Source organism: Lagenorhynchus albirostris, chromosome 3, assembly GCF_949774975.1.
Source record: "Lagenorhynchus albirostris chromosome 3, mLagAlb1.1, whole genome shotgun sequence".
NCBI lineage: Eukaryota > Metazoa > Chordata > Mammalia > Artiodactyla > Delphinidae > Lagenorhynchus > Lagenorhynchus albirostris.
In genome coordinates, this window is record NC_083097.1 from 44190205 (window position 1) to 44205624 (window position 15420).

The 15420-nt window shown below is 36.0% G+C and overlaps 1 protein-coding gene across 4 annotated transcripts in view; it reads left to right on the plus strand.

Moving 5' to 3' along the window:
- GPBP1 (GC-rich promoter binding protein 1) overlaps nt 1–11855 on the plus strand; it is a 71347-nt gene extending 59492 nt beyond the window's left edge. For all 4 annotated transcript variants that reach the window (XM_060142970.1, XM_060142972.1, XM_060142971.1 and 1 more), the window contains 3 exons: nt 340–527; nt 4745–4847; nt 11361–11855. In XM_060142970.1, the coding sequence (XP_059998953.1) occupies nt 340–527; nt 4745–4847; nt 11361–11519 (450 nt within the window). In that variant the 3' untranslated portion in view covers nt 11520–11855. The remainder of the gene's footprint in view (nt 1–339; nt 528–4744; nt 4848–11360) is intronic.
- The last annotated feature ends 3565 nt before the right edge of the window (nt 11856–15420 follow it).

Here is a 15420-nt window from a genome sequence, read left to right on the forward strand (position 1 = left end):
AAATAATGAATTCATTTCTAAAATAGATTTTTCTTACTCTGTAGTTCCTGAGCAAAAATGAAATTAAAAAAATTCCTGTTCATGTTCGTGTTTTCCCCATCTTGCCTACCTTTATTTATCCTGTTAGTTTTTTCTTTATTGAATAGATGTGAATACATAGAGTCAGAAAGCTGTTGGTGCCCTTCACAACTTAGTTTTACATCTTATGAAACTGTCTCCTAAATGATTATATAATCATTACAGTTGTTTTATCAATGGAAATCTAACCAGGATCTATTAAAGTTTTTTTTTTAACAATTCTGTTCTCTAACTCATTTTTTTTAACCCTTCAAAAATCAGGATGACGACTCATTTAATTTGCATAACAGCAATAGTACTCACCAAGAAAGGGATATAAACCGAAACTTTGATGAAAATGAAATTCCACAAGAGAATGGCAATGCCTCGGTAATTTCCCAACAGATCATTCGGTCTTCAACCTTCCCACAAACTGATGTTCTTTCTAGTTCACTTGAAGCAGAACACAGGTTAGTGTTTTTGCGTTTGTCTCTACCCAGAATTTTGATTTTATTATAGAAAGTTGATTTATTTTTTAACAGCTTCATTGAGATATAATTTATATACTATAAATTTTTTACTCAATTCACTAATTTTTGGTGTATTTGTGTAACTGTCACCACAGTCTAATTTTAGAACATTTCTTTCACTCCAAAAAGAAACCCTGTGCTCATTTACAGTTACTCCTCATTGTTACTCTCTGTCCTTAGGTAACCACCAGTCTGCCTTCAGTAATACTTTATCAAGGTTCATCCATGGTGTATAGCATGTGTTTCTCTGAAAATTGAGTGATATTTCTTTTACATGGCTTCAAATTTTCTGTAATTTTTTTTTTTTTTTTTTTTTTTGATTGCGGAATCTCAGTTCCCAAACCAGGGATCGAACCTGGGCCACAGTAGTGAAAGCCTGAATCCTAACCATTAGGCTACCAGTGAACTCCCTGTAAACTTTGATTCTTAAGTTACATACACATTTAAGTACTCATATTGCTTGATTTAACAACTTAGCCATCAGTGATACAGTTCTCAAGGATGACAGTTTTTTTGTTAAAAAATATATGAAATAGGCACATATATTACTGTTATTATCAAGTTTCAGTATGTCGTCAAGGTATTGAGGATAGCTTCAACATCAGAGGGGTAGTTGTTACCTTGTCTAAGCACCAAATGAATTAATAGAAATGAGTGCCAGAGAAATTCAAGGGAGTTTTGGGGTAGATAGCATTATGGTTTGAGTACCAGTCAGAGTTTTAATTGGGACCTAAATTAAATCTTAAAGGGTGAGACAGTACGGGCAAGGGTACTGGCTAGTCATTTTGGAATAAAAAGGGGCATGAAAGGATATTTAGAGTTGAACACATACCTAGTTTGTTTTAGGGTTAGTGAATAGAATATCTTGACAGGAGTGTGGAGTCCTTAATGGAATTAGAGATAAATTGAAAAGGCAGGGCCTTAGAGATCTATTCAAGCTCTTTCAATGCTTCAGATGAAGAAATAGCTCAGGGAAGTGAACAAATTAGCCTGTGTCTTATACCTGGTTTGTGGAGAGTAGGATTTGTGACCCAGTCTTCCACTTCTAGTCCTGTCCTTTTTCTAATGTAAGGAATTTGAATTTGTGGTCATGGTGTTAAGGTTAAGGAGTTTGTTCTTTAGGAAGTGGGAAGCCATTGAAAATATTTAGTGGAGGGTGGTAATTGTGAAAATGGTATCAGGGTGATTTGGTAATAATTTGAAAGAGAATGGGAAGAAATGCTAATGAAAAGGCAAAGTGCAGATCACTGTTGTGGTGTATTCCTAATTGTGGGGAATAGGGAAATACAGAGTTTTTGTTTTGAAAGCTATTCTAGAAACAGTTAACAGTTACAGCCCTTGGAGGGAAGTGGAAAGAGGAGAGAATGGACAGTTAGGAATACTTGTTTTTCATAAAATTTGAAATAATTTGTTCCATCTGCATTATTATTTAGTTATGATTCAGTTTTTAAAAGTGAAACAAGTAAAAGTAAGGATCTAGTGAAAGGTGTGAGATTGTTTTTACCAGCCTAGATCTGTAGACTCTGGACTGGGTGGCATTGAGAATGGAAGTGCCATTCCACAGGGAGGCCATAGGTTACAGTGAAGACAAAGCATTAAATGATTAAAAGAAATGTGAGAAATAGTAATTAACAGTGATGGTGACTACGACATTTTAGTTCAGAGGCAGCAGAGTTTGGTGCAATGTATACTAACTTAGGAGGCAAAAAACCAGAATTCTGCTTCTTTGTTTGCTGTCAAGTAGGCAAATTGTTTTTACTTAAGAGATCCTGGTTCTTCATCTGTAAAATATGGGTATAGTGTTACATTTTCTTTCCAGTCTCTGAGCACTTTTATGAGATTGTTTGAAAATGTGTAAAGGCTACAAAGTAGCCAATATGTGACAGGTTCAATTTAAAAGATGAGTTAGGTGTAAAAAGGAGTATGTTTAAGGGATGTAATTATGGAATCTTAAAAAAATATGGTTCTGAAGAACATAGGGGCAGGACAGGAATAAAGACAAAGACGTAGAGGATTGATTTGAGGACATAGGGAGGGAGAAGGATAAGCTGGGACGAAGTGAGAGAGTGGCACTGACATATATACACTACCAAATGTGAAATAGATAGCTAGTGGGAAGCAACCGCATAGCACAGGGAGACCAGCTCCGTGCTTTGTGACCACCTAGAGGGGTGGGATAGGAAGGGTGGGAGGGAGACGCAAGAGGGAGGGGATTTGGAGATATATGTATATGTACAGCTGATTCACTTTGTTATACAGCAGAAGCTAACACAACAATGTAAAGCAATTATACTCCAATAAAGATGTTTTTAAAAAAACAACAGTATAATCAGACTAGTACAAGATATGTGGCCATATAAGAAACAGAAGCTTTAAAGGCTCTAAGTCAAGTCAAATGCAGCATGGCTACAGTATTCTTGTTTGCCCAACTAGAGAAAGTGGTTGATTCCCTGTTAATCTTGTTTTTTTTAACTGAAGTATAGTTGATTTACAATGTGTTAGTTTTTGGTGTACAGCAAACTGATGCAGATTCTTTTTCATTACAGTTTATTACAGGATACTGAATATAGTTCCCTGTGCTATACAGTAGGACCTTGTTGTTTATCTATTCTTTTTTAAAATTAATTAATTTTTGCCTGCATTGGGTCTTTGTTGCTGCATGCGGGCTTTTCTCTAGTTGCGGCGAGTGGGGGCTACTCTTCATTGCGGTGCGTGGGCTTCTCATTGCGGTGGCTTCTCTTGTTGCGGAGCACGGGCTCTAGGTGCACGGGCTTCAGTAGTTGCGGCACGTGGGCTCAGTAGTTGTGGTGCACCGGCTTAGTTGCTCCGCGGCATGTGGGATCTCCCCGGACCAGGGCTCGAACCCGTGTCCCCTGCATTGGCAGGCGGATTCTTAACCACTGCACCACCAGGGGAGTCCGTCTTCGCAAAACTTTTAATCTTTTGAGCGAAGAACTGTTACAGGTACTTTTTATAGTCTTCCAGGGAGTTGAAGTTTTTTCCGTTAAGAGAATTTTGTAAAGACCAAAATAAATGGAAATCTGAAGCTGCAATGTCTGGTGAATATGGCTGATGAATCAGAACTTCCCAGCCAAGCTGTAACAGTTTTTGCCTGGTCAGCAAAGAAACACGTGGTCTTACGTTATCCTGATGGAAGATTATGCATTTTCTGTTGACTAATTCTGGATGCTTTTTGTCGAGTGCCGTTTTCAGTTGGTCTAATTGGGAGCAGTACTTGTTGGAATTAATCGTTTGGTTTTTCGGAAGGAGCTCATAATAGAGGACGCCCTTCCGATCCCACCAACTACACAACATCACCTTCTTCGGATGAAGACTGGCGTTTGGTGTGGTTGGTGGTGGTTCATTTTGCTTGTCCGATCTCTTCCATTACACATTGCTGTACGGTATCTACTTTTCATCGCCCGTCACAATTTGTTTTAAAGACGGAATGTTTTCGTTGTTAATTATTAAGTAGAGAATCGCATGTGGAAATATGGTCAAGAGGGTTTTTTTTCTTCCGCTTAACTTACGTGGAACCCAAACATCAAAGCGAGTAACATAACCACGCTGGTGCAAATGATTTCCAGCGCTTGATTTAGATATTTTGAGTATGTTGGCTATCTCCCGCATGGTATAACGTTGATTGTTCTCAGTGTCTCGATTTGATCGCTATTGACTTCAACTGGTCTACTTCACCATGGAGCATCGTCCAGCGAGAAATCTCCAGTACGACACTTCTCAAACCTCTTTTGACACGTTTGATCAGTCACAGCACCTTCTCCATACACTGCACAAATCTTTTTGTGCTTTTCAGTTGCGTTTTTATCTTTCGTGAAATAATACAGCATAATATGCCAAACATGTTCTTTGTTCCATCTTCACTGTGAAAATGGCTACACAAAAATTCACCAATTTTGATAAGCTTTTTTTAAAATGCATGTTGAATATGACAGCTGTTACAATACAGTCTAACAAAATTGTTTCAAAAGAAGTTAAAGACAACTAAGCGCTACTAGAGCCATCTTACAGAAGAAAAACCGAACGAACCTTTTGGCTAACCCAATAAAATGGATCATGTTTTCTTGCTCACAGTGTAAAAGGAATTATCTTACTTGGGTTAAGTTCTAAATTAAATTTATTCTTTCCCCCCTTTCCAGATTGTTAAAGGAGATGGGCTGGCAAGAAGACAGTGAAAATGATGAAACATGTGCTCCCTTAACTGAGGATGAAATGAGAGAGTTCCAGGTTATTAGTGAACAGGTAAGAAGAGCTGAATCATATAAGTTTACTTTAAAAATTGCCCTTCCTTAATCAGAACAACATATAACTAAGCATTTTGGGGGGGTGGGGAGAAAGAAAGTTTTACAGTTTTATTTAGGAATTTGTTAAACATCACACTGTAGGTCAGATTTGCCTTTCTTTTAAATAGGTCTGCAATGCTGACTTCTTTAAATCCATGGATCTGCAGTGCTTAGGAATTAGTGTAAAGAATATGTCTGATTTGTCACTTTTCAGGTATTTAAAAAATGACTTGGGGATAAGAAGTAGCAGCAGTAGCTTTGCCAAATGTAGCTTCATTTTTTTATCCTTTGCACAGGAATATTTTATATTCTAGAACATCTTTTTTTTAATGTCTTAATAGTTGCCGTTTTGAAAGAGTATTCCTTAGAAAATGTACAGTAGAGTGTCAGGGAGTTGAGATTTTTCTTTTTCAAATCCATTATAGTTTTTTAAAATAGTTCCGGTCATGCAGAAGTGATTTTCTATACGGAGATATTATAATTTATATTATAATCTTCAAAACACTTCTTAAATGTTTTGAATGAAATCTTTGAGGAAATTAGTTACATTTACTTCATAATAAAATAGACTTCATCGTCCTAATTAAAAATTTGTGGCAAAATACGCATAACGTAAAATTTACGATTTCAACTATTTTTAAGTGTACAGTTTTTTGGCATTAAGGTATCCTTTTTTTAAGACACAATAATCCATTATATGTGTATGTACCACATTTTGTTTATTCATTCATTGATGGACACTTGGATTGCTTCCACCTTTGGCTATTATAAATAATGCTGCTGTGAACATGGGTGTATAGGTATCTGTATCTATCTATATCTATCTATAGATAGATACCTATACACCCATGTTCACAGCAGCTTTTATATCTATAGATAGATAGGTAGTCTATAGATAGCTGTAGACTCTATCGATATCTGTAGAGTCCCTGTTTTTAATTCTTTCAGGTATTTACCCAGAAGTAGAATTGCTGCATCACATGGTTATCTATTATTAACTTTTTGAAAAGCTGTCCTACTGTTTTTCTGTAGTAGCCACACCATTTTACATTCCCACCAGTGGTGCTCTCTTCCCTCTCATTTCTCATATTTTTTTCCCAACACCATTTGTTGAAAAAGACTGTGCTTTCTGTATTGAATGGTCTTGGCACCCTTGTTAAAAATCATTTGTACATGCAGGGGTTTGTTTCTGGGCTTGCTATTCATTGGTCTTCAGTTCTGTTTTTGTGGTGGGTTTTTTTTCCCTATAAATTTATTTATTTATTTTTAATTTTGGCTGTGTTGGGTCTTCGTTGCTTCACATAGGCTTTCTCTAGTTTCAGTGAGCTGGGTTACTCTTCGTTGTGGTGCACGGGCTTCTCATTGCGGTGGCTTCTCTTGTGGAGCACGCGTTCTAGGCGTGCGGACTTCATTAGTTGCAGCACATGGGCTCAGTAGTTGTGGCTCACTGGCTCTAGAGTGCAGGCTCAGTAGTTGCGGTGCACAAGTTTAGTTGCTCCATGGCATGTGGGATCTTTCCTGACCAGGGCTTGAACCCGTGTCCCCTGCATTGGCAGGCAGATTCTCAACCACTGTGCTACCAGGGAAGTCCCTTCAGTTCTGTTTTTATGCCAGTGCCACATTGTTTGGATTGCTGCAGCTCTGTAATATGGTTTTTTTGGGTTTGTTTTTTGTTTTAAAGGATGGAGGAGACTATGTTTAGTGTTGAGTTCAGCTAAATTCAGGACCCTGGGAAAGCCAGGACCTTTTTCTTTTTTTTTTTAAAAATAAATTTATTTATTTTTGCCTGCATTGGGTCTTGTTGCTGCACGTGGGCTTTCTCTAGTTGTGGCTAGAGGGGGCTACTCTTTGGTGGGGTACGCTGGCTTCTCACTGCGGTGGCTTCTTTTGTTGTGGAGCATGGGCTCTAGGTGTGCTGGCTTCAGTAGTTGTGGTGCGTGGGTTCAGCAGTTGTGGCTTGCAGGCTCTAAAGCGCAGGCTCAGTTGTGGCGCACGGGCTTAGTTGCTCTGCGGCATGTGGGATCTTCCCAGACCAGGGCTCAAACCCGTGTCCCCTGCATTGGCAGGCGGATTCTTAACCACTGTGCCACCAGGGAAGTTCTGTAATATGTTTTGAAATCAGCAAGTATGAAACTTCCAACTTTGCTCTTCTTTTCAAAAGAGTGTTTTGGCTATTCTGTAATCCCTTGAGCTTTTAGAAGAGTTTTAGGATGGGTTTCTCTGTTTCCGCAAAAAAATACCTGTGAGATTTGATAGGGATTACATTGAATCTGTAGATTGTTTGTGGTAATATTTGCATCTTAACAATGCTAAGTCTTCTAATCCGTGAGTATGGGATGTTTGTTAATGTATTTTAAATGTCTTTCAGCAGTGTTTTGTAGTTGTCAGTGTAGAAGTCTTTTACCTCCTTGGTTAAGTTTATTCCTTATAATTAAGAATAAGTATTTTTTCTTTTTAATGCTATTATAAATAAAATTGTTTTCTTTTTTTAAGAATTGTTTTCTTAATTTACTTTTTGGATTGTTCATTGTTACAGAAATGCAGCTGATTTTATGTATTGGTTTTATGTCCTGCAACTTCGCTACGTGTGTTAGTTCTCACAGGTTTTTAAATAGAATTTTTAGGTTTTTTACATATAAGATCATGTTGTCTGTAGACAGATAATTTTACTTCTTTTCCACTTTCATATTTCTTCCTTCCCAGTTAATGTAAATTTTTTATTCAGAAGTTAGTGAACCATGTTATTTTTCACAAGCTAATGATGGGTAATACTTCTGAAGGATTTTTTTTGTTATGTTTATTATATTGTCCAATTTACAAACAAGAAATTCACATTAGGTGTGCAGTTGGGTGAGTTTTGACAAATGTGTATAGCTGTATGACTATGATCCCCAAAAGTTCCACATTGTCCCTCTTTGCGTTTAGTTCTTTCACTCCCAGCTCCAGCCCCTGGCAGACACTGATTATTTGCTTTCTGTCCCTATAGTTTTGCCTTTCCACAATTTTTTTTCCTGGATACCTTTTTTTTTACATTAATTTTTATTTGAGTATAGTTGATTTACAGTGTTGTGTTAGTTTCTGCTGTACAGCAAAGTGAATCAGCTATACATACACATATATCCACTCTTTTTTAGATTCTTTTCCCATATAGGTCATTACAGAATATTGAGAAGAGTTCCCTGTGCTATACAGTAGGTCATTATTAGTTATCTATTTTATATATAGTAGTGTGTGTATGTCAATCCCAATCTCCCAAGTTACACAGTGTTTTACTAATTGAACCATATATTGTTATAGTCCTGGATCTGGTTGCTTTCATGCTTTTGAAACTCACCCATGTTTCGTGAGTAGTAGCCCATTGTGTGGGTTTGCCATTTTGTGTATCTCTTTGAAGGATTTGTTTTGAATCTGAAGAAAGGCATCAAGAAAAACCACTTAATATCATTACCATAAGGTAGTAGTCAAGGAAAACATAATATTGCCTGACCAAGATAATTGGCTTTAAAACCCTGTTATGACTGGGGCAGGTAGATAAAACCCTATTGATAATAAAATAATTAACTGATATAAAAAATTTGTGCATACTGTGGGTTGGAGAGCAATGGCCTGTAAATATAATGTCCATTTTTTAAAAAACTAAAGATAAAGACATGGGTATATTTATGTTAATGATGACATGTCATTTGACATTTAGATGCCTAAAAAACCATTGGGGCCTGCTGCTGTTTATAAAAGTATTCATATTGTATCTGGTAACAGTTGAGAATCTGAGTTTAATCTGAGTTTTATTCTCCTCAAATTCTGCAAACATTTAAGTGTTCACTATGCCCAAGATTTTAGAGTTTATAGAGATGAGCTCCCTCATAGTGCTGCAGTTTAATGAAGATAGGTAGATTCCCACATAAAGCAGAATGTGGTATAGCAGTTTTCAAAATATTTAAGGTGAGGACAGGAGAGAGAGAGAGAGTGTCATGCAAATTCATCAAATGTTTCTTGAGGTCCTATTCTAGAGTGCTGGGAAAACAAAAATTTTTGCCCACGTAGAATTTACATTAATTAATTAATCTAGAGGTAAGCGCCAGTTGCAGTGATCTGGAAAAGCATAACTGAGTTGGGTTTGAATTGGCCTTTGTTAGGTAAGATGAGGGAATGACATTCCTGGTGTAGGGAGTGAACAAAGGCAAAAGTAAGAGTTCAGGGTATGCTGGGGTTCAGAGTGGCTGGAGCATGGGGTAGAAAGATTTTAATGAAAGATCTTGATAACAGTAATAAGTAGGGTGAGCCTAAGTCCTAGTTTGCCTTGGAGAGTCCCAGTTTATGCATGTTAATCCCACTGTATTTATTAATGGCACATGTTTACTCATTCTCAAAAGTGCCCTAGTTTGAATGATAAATTAACGTGGCCTCCCTAATTGTGAGTAACGTCATGTGAGCTCTTAATGCCCTCTAGGTAATTGTGCTAAGTGCATTTTTGTAGTATTTGTATGAAGTCAGTAATATCATTAGTCCTGCTGTGTAGGCGACACAACTTAATTGGCTCATAGTGGTTGGATAACTTTCTCTAGGTCTGTACAGTGTATATCATTAGTGGAGTTGGAAGTTGAGCCCAAGTCTGGCTGACTTCATAGCCTGTGCCTATAACTGTGATATAAGGTTGAAAAAACACATTGTGGTCATATTAAGGTTTTTGTATGCCATGTCAGGAGTATAGATTGTGTTTTATTATAGGAAACCTTTTGAGGTATTTTTAGGTATGTGAAACCATTTGTACATGTGGAAGTACAGGTATAGTGTAAGGTATATTGGAAGTGTAATTGTGAAGACTAGGATCAGGATGGTTAGTTGGGAATATATTGTAATAATTAGGGAAGGGGTAAATGAGGGCCTGAAGTAGAGAAATGACAGTAAAATGTGGTCTTGATGAGACTGAGATCTGAAATAGAATCAGCAGGATTTTGAAATTTCAACTTATGAACTGATAATTATATCATTATTATAGACAGGAATGGAGGAGGAGGAGCTGGTTTTAGGAGACTGTATATATATATACACACACATATGTATGTATATGTGTAATTCTATGCATTTTACATAAATGTATATGTAAAATAGACGTGTGTGTGTGTGTGCGTGTGTATTCCCCCCCCACGCACCCCCACCCCCTGGGTGGGGGGAGGGTTCAGGCATTTAGAGAAATCAGAGATAAAGATCAGATTTGGTTTTTATCATAATTGTCCACAGTTGATTTTAAGCTGTGGAAAGATTAGGTGGCACTGGGTGATAAATCATGTGAAGCAAGGATAGAACTTTGAGGGATTAGAAAGGTGTACCTTTAAGAGAGAGATGAGGCGTATTTGTAACCATCACAGTGTCTGAGAACGGCAGAGACTGAGAACACTGAGAACATGGCTTTTGTATTTCTTAGTAAAGTTGGTGGTGAGGTCATTTGTTCAAAGTAAAGGGAGGTAGCTAAATAGGGAGGGAAAAAGGAAAATTGAGAGCTAATAAGACTCTAGACTTGTTATTTCTAGTTATCAAGGTCTGTAGCAAAATTAGCTGTGATGTAAGTTGCCCTTTGGGTTTGGATCTTACCCTATCCTTATGACTTAAAAAAGCCCTCTAGACTATGATACCTATAGATAGTTCCAAATATTAACTTATTATATAACTGGATTTGGTCTTACAGAAATTTGTATTTCTCATTTTGATAAAACTTACCAGAGTCTCAGACATTTTTCTTACGTATACCATACTTACCATACTAACCCTTCAGTTCTGATTTTCAGAAATAACTTATTATTTTTTTCAATATCTTAATCTCTGTGGTTAAGCAAAGGCCTCTGTTTGATTTTGTTACCTTGTACTTACCTTATTTGAATACTCATTACTTACTGGAGTACTTTGTATTCTGGTTATTCTGCAGAGTATGAGTAAAGCGGATTGTGGGGTATGTTAATAGCCTAGTTAGGTCAGAATAATAAAAATAACAGCTGTAGCTTAATGGTTGCTGATTATATTGTAGGCAGTGCCTGAAGATACTTATTACAGTTCTCATTAAGGAAATGAAAATTTGGGAAGGTTAATTCCTTAACAAGTGACAGACTTAGAATTCACACATACCCTGTCTGGATCCAAAATCTTTTCACTAGACTAGTACTATACACCATATACATATATACATATACATATACATATACATATATATATATATATATTTTTTTTTAATAGTGGTTTGGTAAGTTATAAATGCAGTTCTCCCAAAGGTAGTGATTTATTCATAGGAAATACTTTGTTATATTGGTTGGATCAATTACCTATATCTAACTAGTTTTTCAAAAATGATATCATAATCTATGGAGTTTTATTACCTTTATTGCATTCATGGGTACATTTGATTATTAGAGCATTCTTAATTTGTAGTAACTCTTGGAGGATAGTTTATTTATTCCATTTATTTTTGTTGACATTTTAGTTACAGAAGAACGGTCTGAGGAAAAATGGTATTTTGAAAAATGGCCTGATCTGTGACTTCAAGTTTGGACCCTGGAAAAACAGCACTTTCAAACCCACTATTGAGAATGATGACACAGAGACAAGTAGCAGTGACACATCAGATGACGACGATGTGTGAAGGATTTCCTAACAGCTTTAGAAATTTTAGTGTGATACATCTCTCATACAGTTTGGGGTGAATTGTAAAAATGAAGAACTATAATTTATGTAGTAAAATACCCCATTAGAAGATGATTTTTTTGGGGAACTTCAATATGAAGAAAACCAAGAATGTTGTGTTGGGCTGTGTTGAACATTATTTCTTTGTTAAATGAATGTTGTAGAAATGAGGACTTTGGTTGATCCAACATTGACTTTCTTCATCACTGCAGCATTTCTCTGACTAGCAATGTGACGATGTAACAAATGAGATTTTCTCATTTAATAATAAAAAAATTGTGTAATGTTTTGCAAAGCTTCTGTCTTAAAATGTCCAGGTCTTAAGAAAAAAGGCAGCTTACACTGTTTTGCTTGCAGAGTCATATCTTTTTCGTACAGTGGAAATCCTCAAGTCCACTTTGTGCGGCTCCCCCCACTCTCACCCCTCCCCCCTGCAAAAAAAGGACAATGTAGCATGTTGGCTAAAACTGGAGCAAAGTGCACTAAAACATTAATTTCCTGAACTCAACTATTGTACTAGTCACCTTTTAAAACATAAATTGCTCTTTAGCCATTTGTAGTTCAGTAAATGTTACAGCAAAGACTTGCCACATTTTCTTCCAAATTTTAAGAGGTGATTTTCAAGAGCTTTATTTGGGTATGTTGTCAGACCAGGATTTTCAGAGTTGATGGAAAAGAGTCTTGTGGGAAAACTTATTTTGATAAATTATTACACATGCAGAAGAACTGATCACACTGACTGGATCTGTCCACAACATGAAAAATAAACTGGATTTTCAGAATATTGTCGTTCTCTGTAGTGTTAAAGGTATTGGTCTGTAAACATAATGTGGTTTATTCACTTATTAAAACAAAGTTAAACTTTATTAAAGATGGTGATTACCTTTTGAGTTTAGAGAAAGCAAGCTATGGAAAATAGCTTTTTTATTATCAATTGCTTAACAAGTTTATTAAATGAATGTTAACCACTTTATTTTTCATTTGCACATTAATTTTAGAATCATTTCTGTTTACTGCTCACTGGAAGAGTAATTTTGCTCTTTTTTTTTGTATTTTTGATTTTTCTGATTTTGTTTATCCACATTTACTTTAGCTTCCTCCATCCCACTCCCATGTTTAAATATATTCTGATTGTAAAGAGCATAATCTTAGAGCAAAAATGTTTTCGGTTTTATGTCTGATTGAGGTAATCCTCAAGATTTTTAAATTGTGTTTTCTCAGAAGGCTTCAGTGTTTTTGCTGTTTCCCTTTCAGTAATCCTACCCAAGTTTCCCAGCTTCCACCAGAAGCCAGATTTTTTTGGTTTACACTGAGACTGGTGGTGTTGGGGAAATTTAAATAAAACACAATTTCAACCCCACAGAACTTATGGAGGGTGGCTTAGAGTGGTAACAAAGTATTAAATATATCTTAAAGTTATCATTTAAAATCAGCTTTTATTATACAATATGCCGCAGTCAGTCCAGTCACTTAAAGTAAAATGTAGCATTAGCCACAAGAGAACCTGAAAGTATGCTTTCACAAAGCGCTGTCAGTATCATATATTGAATGTTTTGGGGACTCTTAGATTTCACTATTTCGTTTATGGGTTAATAAAATCTATCAGATGCAAATTGTATTTGCTAACACAAGCTAGAAGGGATCTGAGAAAAGTGGTTTACATTTGATCTAATTTAATGTGTTTTCTAAATAGCTTTCAGAAAATATTCTGGAATTTTTAATTTTTTGGCATTTTCTGCTTTCTATTCAGATAATTGTTTTTCTTTTTTGCCTTAACTCTTTATCAGCAGTTATTACTTGTTTACTGTGCATTCACACATTGTCATTGAATGTGTTTAGTGTGGCAAGACACAACAGTGTGATTATGTGTTACATTATAGCCTTAACTAGTTTGGCTACTGAGTGGGTGGAGGCATACAAATGTATTTTGATAGAATGGTTAAAGCTTAGCATAATTTTAAGTTGCTGTTGAAATACGGGCAGCTGGTAGAGTTTGAACTGTATTGTTTGAAAGGGAGCCCACAAGTAGTATAGAAACTAGTTACATTGTACATCTAGTGTGAAATTGCCAAACCCAGGACATAGAGGCCTGAAAAAAAAATTTACTACTTTTAATTGCTTCAAACTCAGTTTCTCTGCAGCAAATTCTTTTTTACAACCACTTTATTGTGGTATAAATTGGCATAAACTACATATTTAAAGCATATAATTTGATAACCTTTGACTTGTGAAACTATTGCTGCAGCTAAGGGTAGTGAATATATGTCAGGCTGAAAAGCTTTTTAGTGTTTCCTCCTTTGTGATCCTTCCTTTTTACTACTCTCCTGTCTTCCCAGCCTTTTTTTTTTCTTTTTTTTAATGAGCAAAATTCTTATGGTAATGGGTTTAAAATAGCATTTCCAAAATTGTATCTTGTTTTATATTAAGGGTTAGAATAACTTATTTCCATAAATAATTTTTATTAAAGTTAAAATGTAGAAGTGTTAATCTAAAAATAATCAGATCGACTTGATAATATTAGGTTTACCTTAATTACAGTTCAGTATGTTGAAGGGCTTGGTATCTAAACATTTTTAGTTCCTTTTGCTAGTGTTTATATGTAATGATGTTAGAACATGATTATATAAACATTTTAAACTTATTTAGGAAGAAGTTTAAATAATAATGTCTTAAATAACTTATTGACCCTCCCCAAAATACAATTGACCTTAACCTGACATCAGATTCTACTGGGATGATCCATAATCTTTTACTCCAAAAGTTTGTGAAAGATGTTTTATTAAAATGTGCTTTTATTAGAATTCAGATACTTGGATTAGAAAAGGCACTTGTGAAATTTTTCTTCGAAGTGAGATTTTTATTTTGGCTTATAAACTTAGGAGTATATTGCTAGGCTTTTAAATAATAGAGTATCACCAATTGTGAGAGGTGGATATTGTGACTTTTCTTTTGCACAGTCGTGTTTCTGGAGGTTATAATCCTTACTTCGCTGTTGAGGAATGAGTGAGCAGAGCATTTCAAGTAATAGTAAAATCCCTAAAACCTCTAAGTGCTGCAGAGAAGTTTTGATCCTACTTTGTTATTTAATGTTAATTTCCTGCCTTAGGGCTGAATGCTAGAATTTAGAAAAATGATGGCGCTCCCAAGAGAGCTTTGATTATTTTAATATATAATTCTGGGTGCTATCTAACACATGGACCTGAAAAGTTAGTAGTTAAGGGCTTGAGAATATGTGTAATTGAGTCATCACCTACTTTAAAAGGTTTTATAATTGAAGTTCTCTTGTATACTTGTGAGGCATAACTTGTGCAGTTAATCATTTGCTGACATTTAACTTATCCTGTACGTTTCACTCTACCTTATCCATTTGTAATATTTGTTTTGTAGAAACCTAATCTGAAACAGTGATTGAAATTTGTGTCAGATCATTAGGTGTGTTAGGACATTACTGTAGCATGTTTAATGCAGCAATGTCGTAACTCTTGGTATACATAAGACTTCATGTTGTAGTAGTTTCCAAATTTGCACATTGATGTCATTAGCTTAAAAAAATGGTGATTCTAATGTATTTTTTTTTATAAATTTATTTTTGGCTGTGTTGGGTCTTCGTTGCTGCGCATGGGCTTTCGCTAGTTGTGGAGAGAAACGGCTACTCTTCGTTGTGGTGCATGGACTTCTCATTGCTGTGATTTATTGTTGCGGAGCATGGGCTCTTGGCGCGTGGGCTGCAGTAGTTGCAGCACGCAGGCTCAGTAGTTGTGGCTCATGGGCTCTAGAGTACAGGCTCAGTAGTTGTGGCGCACGGGCTTAGTTGCTCTGCGGCATGTGGGATCTTCCCGGACCAGGGCTCGAACCTGTGT